The sequence below is a fragment of the Anser brachyrhynchus genome (assembly GCF_964034855.1).
Source record: "Anser brachyrhynchus genome assembly, chromosome: 3".
NCBI classification, from domain to species: domain Eukaryota; kingdom Metazoa; phylum Chordata; class Aves; order Anseriformes; family Anatidae; genus Anser; species Anser brachyrhynchus.
Genome location: NC_137696.1, coordinates 97,644,458 through 97,660,957, shown reverse-complemented (window position 1 = coordinate 97,660,957; position 16,500 = coordinate 97,644,458). Strand labels below are relative to the sequence as shown.

At 34.1% G+C, this 16,500-nt stretch overlaps 1 protein-coding gene across 1 annotated transcript in view; it reads right to left on the bottom strand.

Annotated features, from left to right (window-relative positions):
* EYS (eyes shut homolog) overlaps positions 1-16,500 on the bottom strand; it is a 959,435-nt gene that overhangs the window by 738,830 nt on the left and 204,105 nt on the right. Inside the window, exons 9-11 of the mRNA XM_080584128.1 lie at positions 14,710-14,814; positions 14,296-14,435; positions 5,980-6,146 (exon numbers count right to left, since the gene is read on the bottom strand). Coding sequence (XP_080440254.1) covers positions 5,980-6,146; positions 14,296-14,435; positions 14,710-14,814 — 412 coding nt within the window. The remainder of the gene's footprint in view (positions 1-5,979; positions 6,147-14,295; positions 14,436-14,709; positions 14,815-16,500) is intronic.

Genomic DNA, 16,500 nt, shown 5'->3' with positions numbered 1-16,500 from the left:
TTTTAGTAGTGGATACCAAACTCAAGCCACAGTTACACTATTATGGATTGCTTTGCTCCAACACATGTTGTGTAGATGGCTGAACATCGATACTCTACTGCCTAAACCTTGTTAATATTGCACAAAAATTTGATATGCCCATGAAATAAATGTAAGATGGAGACTCATGTAAGTCGTGCACAGAATTTTGTCTAAGAAGTAACATGACACTTGAATGTGGATAGTTATGGGGTAGCTGTAATGTGTTCCTACCAAAATGTAGTAAGACATAACCTTTTTACCCCCCAACGTCTGGAACAGTAGGTATGTAGTTAGATGGGTTCATACTGTTTAGTGCAGGCACAGTAGTTGTCACAATGCATTTATAGACTGCGTGCACTGAAGTGATGTAGGACTTGTGCCATTGAGTAAATAACTGTGGCAACTGATGAATCTTTAAAATGACTGAAAAAGGCTAAAGACCAGACTGAAGATACACTGTGTCTATGCTGATCTGTGCTATATGACCCAACTATTTTCTATTTTGAGACAAGAAGGCACATTTAAGCTAGGCACTAGCAAAGATTTCTCAGTATCTATTTTACTTTTTAATATATATATTTTAATGTTGTTATTATAATAATCCAAGCAGATTAACTGTGTTTACTCAGTGTTAATTATTTCGTTTTCTATAGGAACTGCAAACACATTCATAAGGGGACTGAAAGGTTATTTAGTGCCACTTTGGCTTTTTGTAAGTATCTGTGTTATCTACAGAAAAGCTGTAAGTATATATAAGTATAAATTATTACAGAGATATTCCCTAAGAAATTGTAGCATATATTCACCCACTTTCTGGAGCTTTAGCAAAGTGAGGAAATGTATTTTTCCTCTTTCTCTGTTGGAAAAAGCCTATTATTGCTACAGAAAACTGTGTATATCATACCTCTAACTTTATATGGCAGTGCCAACTAGGTCCTGCAGTCAAATTGCATATACACTATAGAATGAATAAAATTGAAGATGGAAAATTAGATACAAAGGAATCTAATCAAACAGCTTAATTTATCCATCTGGCACAAAAAAAAATGGAAAAAGTCAAGAATGAATAAAGCTTTACATAATGTGATACTCCAAAGTTATCTAAATTATGTTTGCTTTCATAATCTTGCTGGCATCAAGCAAATAAGATTTTCATATTCTAAAACACTTTATTTAACAATGTGTCACTAGGTCTTTCCTACCGAGGTTAATTCAAGATTAAACTATCCACATTGAAATATATATACTGAATATTGAAAATTGAGTTGGGAAGTTAAACTTTCCTGTACACAAAATCCACTATATGGGAAATTTTCCTGCATCAAACTTCATGAAATGCTGACCTCAGAGCAATACCTATAGAGAAAGATACATTTATAAATCATAATAGTTTAATATAATCCTTTATAAAAATTGCAGTAGTAAGTCATACAATACAGCTTCCTCAGGCATCTTAATCTTGATGGGCTTCCCTGGAGCTATAAGTGTAGAACTTCATCTGAATGGACTGAACTGAAGAAACATGAGAAACAGGACAGCTAATGGAAACTACATTGAATTATACATTCTATCTGTTCCCTTTATTGCTTCCCTTTACTAAATAGATTACAACACACTATCTGTGACCTATTTCAGTTAAGATCTTGATTGTCCAAAACTCTACTTATTGGCAAGAAATAAATTTGCAAGGGTGAATAAAATAACCTCTGCCCCCCTTGGATTTTAAAACAGGAGGAACAACTCCATAAAGTGTTCTTTCACTTTATTCATTAATTGCTCCTCACTGGCCCATGTTAATTCTGTTCTTCTCTCTCCTCTCTTCAGAGAACATAGTGGAGAGGGAGAGGCTATTTAGAAGAGAAGAGAAGAGAAGAAGAGAAGAGAAGAGAAGAGAAGAGAAGAGAAGAGAAGAGAAGAGAAGAGAAGAGAAGAGAAGAGAAGAGAAGAGAATGAGAAGAGAAAGAGAAGAGAAGAGAAGAGAAGAGAAAGAGGAAGAGAAGAGAAGAGAAGAGAAGAGGAAGAGGAAGAGAAGAGAAGAGAAGAGAAGAGAAGAGAAGAGAAGAGAAGAGAAGAGAAGAGAAGAGAAGAGAAGAGAAGAGAAGAGAAGAGAAGAGAAGAGAAGAGAAGAGAAGAGAAGAGAAGAGAAGAGAAGAGAAGAGAAGAGAAGCGAAAGAGAAGAGGAAGAGAAGAGAAGAGAAGAGAAGAGAAGAGAAGAGGAAGAGAAGAGAAGAGAAGAGAGAAGAGAAGAGAAGAGAAGAGAAGAGAGAGAAGAGAAGAGAAGAGAAGAGAAGAGAAAGAGAAGAGAAGAGAAGAGAAGAGAAGAGAAGAGAAGAGAAATAATGAAATTATTTACAATAAAGAAATTCTTCCTAATTTTCATTCTGAACCTCTCCTGGTATGCTTTGTGCCAGTCCTACTCATCCTGTCATCAGTTACCAGGGAGAAGAGGCCAGCACCCGCCTCTCTACATGCCCCCCTCAGGAAACTGAAAACAGCAATGAGGCTGCCTCTTAGCCTCCTTTTCTCCCAGCTAGACAAACCTACTCTCCTCAGCCTCTCCTCATACAACATGCCTTCCAGACCTTTTATCAGCCTTGTTGCCCTCCCCTGGACGCATTCAAGTACCTTAACATCTTTTCTATATGGTGGAGTCTAGAACTGCACACAATATTAAAGGGGAAGCAGCACCAATGCTAAATATAGTGGGAGAATCCCCTCTTTTGACGGGCTGGCTGTGATGTGTTTAATGCATCCCAAAATGCATTAAAATGCATTGCATTAAAATGCAATGCCCACTGTTCCAATCTAGATCCCTCTGCAAGGCCTCTCATCCCTCCAGGAAGTCAACAGCACATCCCAGTTTAGTGTTGTCAGTGAACTTGCTAAGGATGCATTCCAGATCATTGACTAAAATGCTGAACAAGACTGGCCTTAGGGCAGAGCCTGGGGGAACACTGCTAGTGACTGTCTGCCAGCCAGTGGTAGCCCATTTGAGCTCTGCCATTGAGCCAGTCCATCACCCAGTGCATTGTGAAGCTGTTCATCTCCCATTTGGACAATGTGTCCAGAAGGATATTGTGAGGGATGGTAGCAAAGGCCATTCTTTAGAACCCAGAATGATTACATTCACTGCCTTCTCCTCATCCACCATGCATGTGACCTTATCATAGAAGGAGATGAAATTACCAGGACAATCTTCTCCATGTTTTTCCAGGACCTGAGGTTAGACTAAGTAATTTTGAAAGGAAAATTCAAATACTTTTGTTTGTAGCAACACAGTCTATTTACTAAGGCAACAAATCTGTTTTTCTCCCAGGTATATGTGACCAAAGGTCAAGACATCCTTTTGGTGTGCTGATACTTTGGCCCACTGCACTATTGCATGGTATCTGCCAGATTCATAGTATCTACAGATGCATCATCAACCCAGTGGTAGGAGCAGTAATTCTTTGGAGAAGATATCACTTTAAATACATGATGATTAACTTACGATAACTCAAACAGCACAGGGTCAGCAGGAAATGCAGTAATTCTTTTGAATTAGTAGGAGGCTTTGTGACAGTCTGTTTTTAGCCACTTTAGTTGTAAGAGAGGCTCACTAAACCAAAGGAGTAAAACTTCTAAGAGATATTATTCTGATTATGCTGTTCTTATTATATATCCTTACTATCATCCTAGTATAGGTAGGTAGTAGTACAGGTAGAACGGCATGAAGCCCAGTGCCCCTCCTTCATCCAGAGCAGCTTCCTGTGGTGAACTCAAATTCTGCTCATATATCAAATGTACACCTATAGGACACTACAGTCTGGAACAGCAGTTAAATAATGGGAGGAGAAACAGAGTAAACAAGTCAATAGAAAGTTAGAAAAACTATGTACATCTGAATGCATATTTCCAATCTGCAAAAACCCGTCAGCTCCTCTCACAGAAGATGAGAGTTTAAAAGAGGGTAGGCAATGTTCTTTAAGCAAAGCTGGATATTCTTCATGATTTTCTGGTCTTAACATTGCTCTAACGAGCCATCACTGGAAAATGTGTTATGACCAAAGTTTAAAAATTAGTTTAAAAGTTATGCTTTCTTAAACTGGCAGAAAAGCCTAGAATTTTATGACAATTTTCCATTAAAAAATAGTATATGACATTTTGATAGTTAGCAAATAATTAAAATGTTTACTTAATGAGAAGAGGAGATAAAGGTAGGTAATTTTTTGAATGGCTATAATAGCTTTAAAAATAGATCTCAGTAGAATTGTTGATGTCACTTACACATATAATTCACCATATGTTCTGCTGATAGTGTTCTTGTATCTTCCTAACACTACTTTGCATCAAATACAGCTCTTGATATCTGCCTTATCAAAAATAATACCTTAGGATAGAAATGCAAATAGCAAGAGTCTTTTGAAAATGTTGGGTGATTACAGTAGTTACATTCAGCATTTCTCCTTTTTAGCTTTAATGGTGTATAGGAAAGGGAAAACGGCAATCGTTTCACTTGCTGAAAATAAGTAACTCCTGGGAAAAACATAATTCTTAAGGAAGATACAGTTCAGGTCTCTTAAAAAAATCTTCTTTGTCATTCAGAAGTAACAATCTTCTGTCCACAGAGCTGGTATTATGCTGTGAACACTTTGCACACTGTCCTTGCAAAATATCCCATTATATTTCTGTGGGGTCAAGTTCTATGATAAAACTGTCAGCTAACACATCTAGGATTGGGATCTTAGTGGTATGTTTTCTTGTTCTGTAAATAAACAGACTAATCAGCCAGCATAATTTGTCTTTCAAGGACTGAAAATGTAAGAATTAAGTGTTTTCTCTTGTTAGCCTGAGTCTGGATTAGTGAGTTAAATTCAAAAGTTCTTGTTCTACTGGAAGTCTTCAAACCTACTCATTTTGTGATAAATATTTGTGAATTTTTAAGTTAAGCATGGCTTTGTTCTTCTAATAAAATTCTCTTTTCTCTCCTTGAGATGGACAGGCAAAACAAAGATTTATCAATCAAATAAAATGTCAAATGATGTCCCAGTACTTTGAAATAAAAGTTGGTTGTGTAATCTGACAAAAAAAGAAGGATGTGCATTTTGCAAGGGCTCTGTAGAAACAAAATCCTTTCGACTTTGGTATATTGAGATTCACATATTTATCTGTATTTTTGTGTTTATTTGGGGATTTCAGTTTATTATTATTATTGTTGTTATTATTACTGAAGAACCTAGAAACACAATGGTGGAGTGAAAGAAATGTTTAGTTACTTCTATTTGAATTTTTTAATTACAGTGCTTTCAAGTTCAGGAGAGAGCATAAAATCAAAGCCCTTCAAAATACATTCACAGACATTATGTACAGATTTTAGTTATTCTTTTTTTTTTCTTTTTTTTTTTTTTCAGAGGAAAGAAATAAATAATTCACGTCTGATAAGAACCGAGCTCTGCTTATTCAAAAAATCCCTTTACATTTATTTTTCCCCATACTTTTATAGAGTCTCATTTTCAAATATCTATAGCATGTTACAGATCACTAAGTAAAGCATATATTTTATAGTTTTATCAATACCTCAAAAAAGAAAAAAAAAAGCTACAAAGTGCTAAAAGTTTCAACTATTCATTTGAAAATTATAATTCAGGTTTTAATAAGAAAAGTTATTCCATGTCACACTCCAGGCTCAAAAAGTGTTTACCATTTGCTAAATAAATGTTTTATTTGAGATTTTGCATAGCTGGTTTAGCTTCTTTGTCCAGCGAAAAGAAATATTTGTGAGGGTTTCCTTTGTAATACTTCTGACTAAATAGCTTACCTTTTTGAATATGTGTGCTTATTAAAAGTTAGTATCCATGACACTGTATAATCTGAGGAAAATATTGCTGCAATAGCAAATCCTGTTGTAATTCTTGTTGAAAGAAAAATATTTTCAGTGCTATCTTCATATAGTATCAACTTCTAACATCATGTTAGTACCTGTATTCATTCATTCCATCTTCACATGTGGCTCCATGTTGGCACTGATTTACTTCACAGTCATTAATATTCTCCAGGCAGGTTTGTCCTGTCCATCCAAGAGCACAGACACAGTGAGATCTCTGGTTGTCCTCATCATAGAAACAGCTACCTCCATTTGCACATGCCTGATGATGAGAATTACATCTATGAAGAGGCTTTTCTTTAGAAGTTGTCTTTTTCTTTTTTTTTTAACCCCAAAAGTTTTAACTGAATAAATCACTGGTAACAAATACTGTTATTTAATATTTTTAAATTGTAATTTTACAAAATACAGATCTCTGAGGATGTAAAATGCTGAGTGTCATTAAACCAACATATCATTCATTGTTTAATTGGAAACAGCCAGTTACAATTCAATATAACAGTGCCTTTTGTCATAATTCACTTTAGAATATGCTTCTTTTAGGAGAGATGATAGTGAAATAACCTGTTATTTTTCCATTGATAGAGTGATTGAGTTCACCTTTCATTGAAAGAGTGCAACTGTTCCTACATTTAAAATTCAGGGGTAATGTAACTTAATTTGTGGCTGTCAGGATAAAAAGACAGAATATTTTAAAAATTTTAATCGTGATCCTCATTCACAATCTCGAATCCTGTTTACATCAATATATCTATAGATATTGATATATTATAGAATCAAAGAATATCCTGAGTTGGAACGAACCCACAAGGATCATGGAATCCAACAGACCACATGAAAATCAATCCATATTTCTGAGAGTGTTGTCCAAACACTTATTGAAATCTGGCAGACTTGGTGCCATGACCACTTCCCTGGGGAGCCTCTTCTAGTGCCCAACCTCTTGGTGAAGAACTTTTTCCTAATTCCCATCCTGAACCTCCTCTGATACAGCTTCATGCTGTTCCCTTGGGTCCTGTCAGTGCCCCCCTTTCTGTCCCATGAGGGTGAGGAAGCTGTGGGCTGCGATGAGATCACCTCTCAGTCTCCTTCTCTAAACTGAACAAACAAAATGATCCCAGCCACTCCTCATATGGAGGAGCTGTTTAGTATCTTTATCAGTGTCATAGACACTGGGATCAAGTGCACCCTCAGCAAGTTTGCAGATGACACCAAGCTGAGTGGTGCAGTTGATACAACAGAAGGATGGGAAGCCATCCAAAGGGACCTGTACAAGCTTGAGGAGTGGGCCCATGTGAACCTAATGAGGTTCAACAAATCCAAGCGTAGTTACACTTCTTCACCACCTTTTTTGCCCTCCTTTGCGCACATTGATATATATACCAATATTACATCTATGCTCTGGGAAAACCGTAGTCTTCTTTCTTTTGAAGCTGTAAATCTTGAAAAATTAATAAACCTAGACAGGAAAAACAATTTTTTTTCCATTTCATTTTTTTTCTCTCTCTCTTTTTTCCTAATATTACTTATTAAAAAAGTATCCCCTGCATTCTTTAAACATTACAGAAGCTTGTAAGTAGGAATGAACACTCCTTTCTTTATTGTACTTTTAAGGTCTAGTTTCATTTCAATGAAAAATTTGCTGGTGTAGAAATGGATAGCTATGCTTTCATTTCAAAGCAATTAAGACCTCTCTTTCTAATCAATTGGTTCCTAAAGAAAATGGTGTCTAGAAGATGAGCTAATGTACTAGTACTTCAGTTTGATTGAGTTTGAATCTCTTTAAAATATCGTTAAGATTTGTAATAATAACAGTTCTTGCCAGAAATCCTCTAATACTCATTTGTCTTTGATTAAGTTTTAAATTGACCTTAAAATTGAGAGATTTTTGCTATGCTCTCAGTACTGAATTTTAGACTTAACTTGGGATTCTTTTTAAATAGGACATCTTCTTGAAGAGGAGCACAGTTCAAGATAAATGCAAAGAAAACTACTGTGTGTACAGTCTCGGAAGCATTTTTTTTTTTTAATTTTTATGCGTCGTCTTTTTTATTTAACAATTGCTGCAGGATTTTGTGCTGAAGATTACTATTTACTCAAAGCTCAAAAAAAAAGCCAAAGAAACTTACACTAAAGGAAAAGTAACACAGTTTTAATTGCCTAATAATCTTTAGCCAAGCTATTCTACCCATTGATGTTTGCATATACCTGGTCAGGGATAACATTAATATTTACTTTCACCACCTGTGAAAGATAGGCTAAGCAAAATTTAACCGTGAAGTGAGCACATTCAGCTCCCATGGGTTTAATTCTGAGAAATTTCTACTTTTGTGTGGATTGAATGAATTCAGATTTTTTCCATAATAAAAACATGATCCTACAAATCATGTGCCATAAATTTATAAGTTAACTTGTAACTGAGTTTTCTAGGTCCATTTCAGGACTGGGGCTTGTAAGAAGGTAAAGAGCAGAATCAAATCACACAATTGTTGTTAACACAAACTGTTTTTAAATCCTAAAGATTATCTTTATGAATAGTATCTAGGCTATGTTAAAATATTAACTTATTTTTAACAGAAATCATTTAGGAAAAAAATAGAAAATTAAGACAAAAATTAAATTTCCATATTTAAATATTGCCACAACATGGTATTGACTGTATTTTTGTTATTTTGATGCTTTATACTGTGAAGAAAGATGTTATCCTTTAAGATTTTAGTGCAATCCACAGCATCTTTAAATTTGATTAAATCTATTGTAGATATCTTTAGCATAAAATCTAGTAAGCAGTTTTTTCTATCAGATAGCTGTTTATCTCTGCTGAAAAATTAATTCCTATCAATTTAAATATTGAAAACTCTGAATTAGAAAAATAAAAGGTTTTATAAGACATTAAGGCTAATTAATTAAAGTAGGATTATTAATCTAGTACTGATGTCCTCTATATTCTAAAACTCTTCTACTCTACTACTGAAAATCTCCACATTATGTTTTTAAAAAGTTTCTAGCAGCAGATTTTTTTGTCACTTTTTTATACAAGAAACATTTTTTAAAACTAAAATAAATAGTCAAACTTCTGGAAAGAGTAGCAATGTCCCATTAATCAGCTTTTTTCTTTTTCCCAAAGTGAGTCTTTCTTGTAGTTAGGGATTAAACACAAATCCTACAATTTAAGAGAAAGACTGTTGGTCAGTCTGATCATCAAACTTCTGTCTACTGCATGCACCGTAAAATAAATGTACCTTATTATGTAGCATTGATAAAATGTAAGAAGAATTACTTCACTCTAATATCAAGCAAGAAATGTTATTACAGCAAGGAAAGATAATTAATTTCTACATTATTACACTTTATTCTTCTCTCTTAGCTTTGCAGTAATTGAGGGAAGTAACCCTAATATATATGGCTATTTTCTATGTATCACTTATTGTCCATTGCTAGAGATAGTACACTGAGCTAGAAGAACCTCACCTCAGTGCAATCATTATTTCCTAACACTTCTTCCAGCTTACTTTTCCCAGAGTTCTCTGCAGTTTGAATGAAAATAATTTTTTATTTTTTATTTTTAAAGTTATGTTTCAGGCATATAACTACTACAGTCTTCAGGGCTCTATTACTGCAAATCCAACTGTACCCAGATGTTCAATTTTTTCCCGAAGTACAATTTTGATTCATCTGCCACGTTCTTTCCTGGACTAATAGTACATTGAGTAAGCAGATAAAATGATTTTCTTAAAATAAACAAACAAATAACTCCCTAAAATGAAAATATTGGATTTTCAAGAAATATTTGCTGGAAAGACCAGAAGAAATTATGAAAAACAGAACTGTGACTGGTACACTTTTAATTCTTGGAAGTCATACTTTGATAAAGACACACACATCAGGATGAATTCCACATGCATGCAGTTTATTTCTAATTTATCAGCTACTGCACAGACTTCAGCTTGCAACTGTCAAATAATATGATCTATAAAGGAATAAGAAAAAAAGATGTATCTGTCTGCAAATAGAATTAAAAAAAAAAAAATACACAAAAGCCTGGAAGACAGGATTTAAATTGGAGAAATACAGGATTTAATGTCCATCTTGAGTCTTGCCAAGGTACTGACATCATCCTGGAGGGGAAGAACATACAGATCCAGTGAGGACTGACATGCTGCTATCAGAACTGCTAAATTCTTAAGGACAGACTAAAAGAAATTAGTACCTAAGGATGTAGATTAGACACTAAGAGGAACTTTCTGAGATGGTTCAGATCTTAACTGATATAGGAATTATCTTTAATAATCCAAGCTGATGCCTACAAAGTGTCCCTGTTTACATTTTAAAACTGAAAAAGGTTGGAAAAAAAGTTTTTAACTCCTATGATTCTTTTTATAAAACAATAACCATTGGCTAATTTCTTCAAGTTCCTGTACTTCTCAAATTTCAAACCTCCACAATGCTAGTGGAACCAATTATTTTTTAAGCTTGCTAAAAGCACTTTGAAACATTTTAAGGGAAGTAATATAATTGAGCCATAGGATTTACGTCAGTAAAATCTCAGGATGCCTCCTCTTTTGTGAACTTTTGGGTCACAGGTGTGAGCTTTTGAAGTGAATTTCCCAGTTATCACTATTTCTGCATATTTCTGACATTGCTGAGCAATTGCTCAGACCCCAGGGCAGCTTCTTTTTGTATGAAACTAAACAAAAGATGCATTTTGGGAACATGCCTAACATGCTCCAAACAGTAATCGTCATCCAGTCAATCCAGTCAACCTTCAGCCAAAACTGTTTCTCTCCAATGATTTTCTCTTGTGCTACACTACTTACTGATGTAGACATAGAGCAGTGAGGTTGCTATACTTTAAATTTGGCATGAAATACTGATGTTTTATGTTCCTGGCAACTGACACGCCAATACTAAGGTTACACTAAGCAACAATGCTTACTAGGAAGACTGATTTCTTTCCTATACTGTGTATACACACAGCAGTTCAATTGTGTGTACAAAGTGCAATAGCTGAGCAGTGCAGGGAATAACCTTATAATGTTGCATCAATACCCTATCTCACTAAAAAAATATTCCAGGGAAAGAGTAAGAAACACTATAATAAACAGAAATATCCTTCTGGCAGGAGAATACTTTCTCTTTTTATTAACACAAGTATTATTAAGACATGAGTCTTAATGCAGTCTTCACAGCCAATGAAGCACTTGTGCAGATATCACTTTAAAATTATGATCAGTCCTTTTGCAAGACTGGACAGTTTTTTTACCTATATAAATGTTAAGGTCTTACCAGAATCTCTGCATCATTGTGTCTCTACTGATAAGGGTATGGCTGCCTGAAGATTTTCAATGTTTGCCACAGCCTTTTTTTTGACAGAGACAATTTTGTGGGGGTGGAAGCCCAAGCAATGAATAGCAGTCCTGTCCTGTGGACATCATGCTGACCTCCACCGAAGGAATGAATAGTCTTGAGTTATGACAGCTATTAGCTTGCAAAAAGTGACAAACTAAATTCACGTGGGAAATCAAAAAAGCACAGACAATTCACTAACTGGCCACTATAATCAAGCAGGTGATTGGGCTAACAGCTTTGACAATTACTTTGATATGGTTCAAAAATACTACAGATAATACTATCTATGTCTTATGATAGAATATCTGAATTGAAACAGATCCACAAGAATCATCGAGTCCAACTCCTGGCTCCTCACAGTACCACCCAAGCCAAAAAAAAAAAAAAAAAAATCAGATCATGTGTTAATCATGTGTTTGAGAGCACTGAATTTCTTGAACCCTGGCAGGCTTGGTGCCACGACCACTTCCCTGGGGAGCCTGTTCTAGTGCCTGACCACCCTCTGGGTGAAGAATCTTTTCCAGTCTGGACCTTCCCTGTCACAGCTTCAAGCTTGCGTCCTGTCACTGGTCACTAGAGAGCAGAGGTCAGCACCTGCCTCTCCGCTCACCCTCCTGAGGAAGCTGAATTAAATTAATGCAACACAAAATGGAACTAAGTTTCTTTCTCTGAGGCACTAGGGTATTCCTATAGCTATATTGTAAAGTGCAGGAAAGCTCCCTCTCCTGCGTATCCATGTAGGCCTAGTGTGATGCAATAAACTTATTTATTATTCACATTGCTCTTACCAATTCTCTATTAGTTCCTGTTAATAGAAATGTTAGATTTTGTAGTATACATCCTATATTCTAATGGGACAAGAATTTTCTTTATTTCTTTTGATGTCATAAATACTGTCTTGTTGGAAGTCATTAATTTAAAGATGACAGAAATCTGATTTATTTTGAGGTCCTTCATAATTCTAGGCACATGGCAGGTAGGCTTTTTCCTGGTTACAAAGATTAGAGTTTGAAACTTAAAGGAAGATATTCCCTATTTTAATATGTTCACTTTTATCATTTTTGTATGTTTATTTTAAAGAAAAATAGCCTTAACCCTTTAAATGTTATGCCAGGAGAAAAAAAAAATCATGTTTATATGTTATGTCATTATATGTTTATAACAAAATAAAAGAACACCAATAACTTCTACCTTTTGGACTTATAACTTATAAGATATCTTAATAAGATAACGTTAAAAACATTAACATTCTTTTTAGTCTAACGTGCTGAATGCACGAACTGTGTTAAAACTGTTCACTATACCTGAGGTACCATCGGAGAGGGAAAGGAGATGAAAGAAGAATGAAAAATATATACTAATACTCTAGCAACAAAGAATAAATAAAGGATTAAATGCTGAATGAATTATGTAATTTACTTAATAATGGAAAACTTTAATCTCACATTGTTACATACACTACTTCAAAGAGTATTCAAATATTCATTTGCCTGAATAAGACCATTATTTTTTCCAATAAGCAAATGATATTACTTTAATGATAGGCCAAGAAAACAAGTAAAAAGCCAAATATATCACTCCTTTATTTTAGTTTTTATTCGCTTTCCCATAAGAAAGTGTGCTAATTATTGACATTATGGCAAAATTAAGTGTCCCATAGAGTGATTTCATAAATATAGATAAATACATGTATATATATACTCCACATGAGATTTATGATGGTCTGTGTCATGTTTGTATGAATAAATTAAATGTTTGTGAGCTTTTAAGCAAATATTACAGTACAATGTTTTAGTAGCTCTCATCAGCATCCTTGGCACACTATTACTTCCCATTCTGACTAGCCATAATGATTTTTACATCATTATAGTGTTATGCCATGTACAATAAATTTGCACTCAGTATGGCACTTTAAATCATAAAAATGTTAAAATTTACCAGATGCTGAGCAATTTAAATATAAACCTGTAAGCCAGTATGTATTTCAGTACTACATTTTTTAGTCATTGGTGAGTGGGTACCCATGGACTTCAAGGTGACATAAATATTGATTGCTTCTTTGTAAATACATTGCTTGCTCTGCATGGTATATTTTTATGGTGAATATATTTCAATAAAAGACTTGATTAAACCTTTGAAACACTGGTTATCATGTTAGAGCAGCTGTTTGGAATGGATATATGGCATTATGTATACAGCTTTTAAAATAACTTTCAGAATGAAAAGGTGCTACAGTATTTTACTTTATCCCATACCAAAATCTCAGTAACTCAAGGACCTGGGTCTGTAGTCCACCCTGATGTGAACGAATGTTACACAAACCAATAATTTAACTAAAAGTGTCACTAAAGGGAAGTGAGAAGGACACAGTAAGCAAAGTTCTTAAAGACATCTGGGTCCACAACGGATGCTATTTTGGCCTAAGTATTATCAGTATCTAATTCAATGATTTATAAAAGAATGTACTAAAATGAAATTCATTACTATATTATATGAGAACTTAAAAGTAATTTTCAATAATTCTGCTTGTTTTCTAACTGCATTTTCATACTCCTTGCAGAGTTAGTCTTTATTTTTTGTTTGCTCGTTTGGTTTTCTTTGGTTGATTACGGTCTCTACTCTTGTTTTCTGTGGAAATGCAGCTTTTGTTATTCTTTCTGTGCATTGGTGCATCATCAGCCTTCTCTCTAATAACTTTTAAACACATCAGGACATTTCAAGCAAATTTTGCATCAAGTTCTTGCAAGTTTCACAACATAGAAAGTAGGGAACAGAAGGATAACTATAATTCAATAACAAATAAACATATAAAAAGTAAGGTAGGAAGAGCTCAGACATCATACTGTTTGTCTGACTGTGGCTAGGCCAGTCATATCATGCACTTTTGGATTCACATGTTACACACAGGAAAGAGGAAGGTTAGCATAAGAATATACTGAGAATGAGTATATATCCTGTGTTTAGGAAAGCCCTGGGAAATAAGACTTTGTTGGCACAATGCTCTTCAAATAACTTGTTTGATTTCCCCAAAACACTAGAGGGAATATATCACTTTATCCTACCTTTGTGTTTCCAACACACGGTGATAAACATGTGTAATTAAATCCATGAGATTTATTCACACACAGTGCTCCTGGGGCACAGCTTATATTGTAGAATAGGCAGGCGTCAATATCCCGTTCACATCTTTCACCTTCAAAACCTACACCACAAAGAGAATGGTTAAACACAGTTCATTCACAATATTGAGATTGTGTCTATTCGTGGTGTTAGCAGTTAATATCACTCTACTAATTTGGCATTTTTGTTTCCTAAACAAAGTGAAAAAGTTCTGTTCTTCATAAAAATATTAATTTCATACATTGAGATATATCACTATTTTTTAATTTAATTTTTATATTTTCTATTTTTTAACTTAAATATTTGGATGGGATTTTCTTGTTCTGTTCAGAAAATAAAAAAATACAATGACTCACCTATGGGGCAAGTGCACTTAAAATGGTCTTCATAGTCCACACATGTTCCTCCGTTTTCACATGAATTGGAATCACAGTTATCAATTTGCACCTTGCAGAATTCTCCTGGGGTTGGAAAAAAAAATTAACAAGGTTAAGAATTAACATTGTGTTTTTTAAAATAAATAAGCAAACAAAACCACAACAAAAATAAACAAACTATATTAGTAATATTAGTAAAATAGCCATTGCTTTAAATAGGAAAATAGCCTTTCTGTTTGTTTAGAATTTGTAAACCTTATGTAAGGTTCCAGACTGCTTTAATAATATGAAAAAGCCTTACAGTCTTAAGGAAAAGGTCAAAACAAATTTTCTTACGTAGAGAGATCCCTATCAATATTAAGAAACAATTTTAGATCGGGATTCAAATGGGGATACGGAGCTGAAGAGAGCACTTTCACTGGAAATAATCATCTGAAATAAAGGTAATACCTTTGCATTTTCTTCTACATTTTACTGCTGCTAAAAAACAAACAAAAAAACTGATCTCTAGTCAAGACTTTTTATTCTATTATACATATAAAATTTTTATGTCTTTTCTGTGCTTTATTTTGGCTAGGAAAAAGCTAGTTACATCTGTCTGAGGTAACCTTTACTGTCATTCTGCTGGACAATTATTTGGTTATTTAGCTGAAGATATTTCTTGGCTCAGCAGAAAGAAACTGAACTTGTAACTGGGCAGTTCCAAAAACACTATACAGGAGAGAAATATATTTCTGGCAAGGGGAGGGGAAGAATATTTTCTCTCTTTTTTTTTTTTTGGTATGAAAAACAATATGAGTTCTGTGTAAGGGTTCTTGAGATTTTTTTCTTGTTCTTGGAGTGATATTTTTTTCCATGATATTTTTATCTTATTTTTAGTTAATCCTATGGCAGGATTTTTTTTTTTTTTTTTTTTTAATTTTAGAAAAGATAAAAAATACATAAATGAAAAAGTGAAACAATTTTTACTGTGGAAAAATCTAGAAGAAAATGGAGGAGTTCTGAACAGTTTCATAAAGGAAAACTTCAGTAAAGAAAATAACAGTAAGATTACTCAGGTTTACCACCTACTTGTTTGTAATCAATGTTACTGATTACAGTGGCTTAAGCAGAAAAAGCAAAAGAGCTGAACAGGACAAACATATTGGAGAGATGTACAATAAACTGGAATATATTTTTTTAATCAAGCAATATGTTCTGTTAAATGCTATGTAAAAAGCATTCTATTTTAAATTCTTCATAGAGCAAAAAATACATATTTTATATATAATGACTTTTTTTTTATGCTTTTTGATTTTTAGTCATTTTTCCTTTTGATCTAAAGCTAGAGACCTCAAGAGAACATGGACTAATGGTATAAAATATGGTAAGGGAAGGACTCCCTGTTTCAGCAAAGCATTTCTGTTAACTTCAGTCACATTACTCCATTCCTAACGAAAAATATTTAAGTTTTCAGAAACATACATTATATCTTTTAATAAACTGGAATAGAGTATCAAACTAAGACTTAAAGTTTTCTTTTTACTGACTTCTGTAAATGTTAACAGGAGTATTAAGGCCTCATTGCTGTGATTTACTGGCCATAAATCTCTACCTTATGTAACAGGTGGTACAGCACACATACAGTCTCATGTATGTTCAGAAAGGTTGACCAACATACCAATCAGACAATGTTTATTTTGCCCATTGCTCCTCAGCAAAAAATAGGCCAGTATATAACAATTTTTTCAACAGTGGAGAGCATAATTTACTGTTGTAAAGCTTACTGAG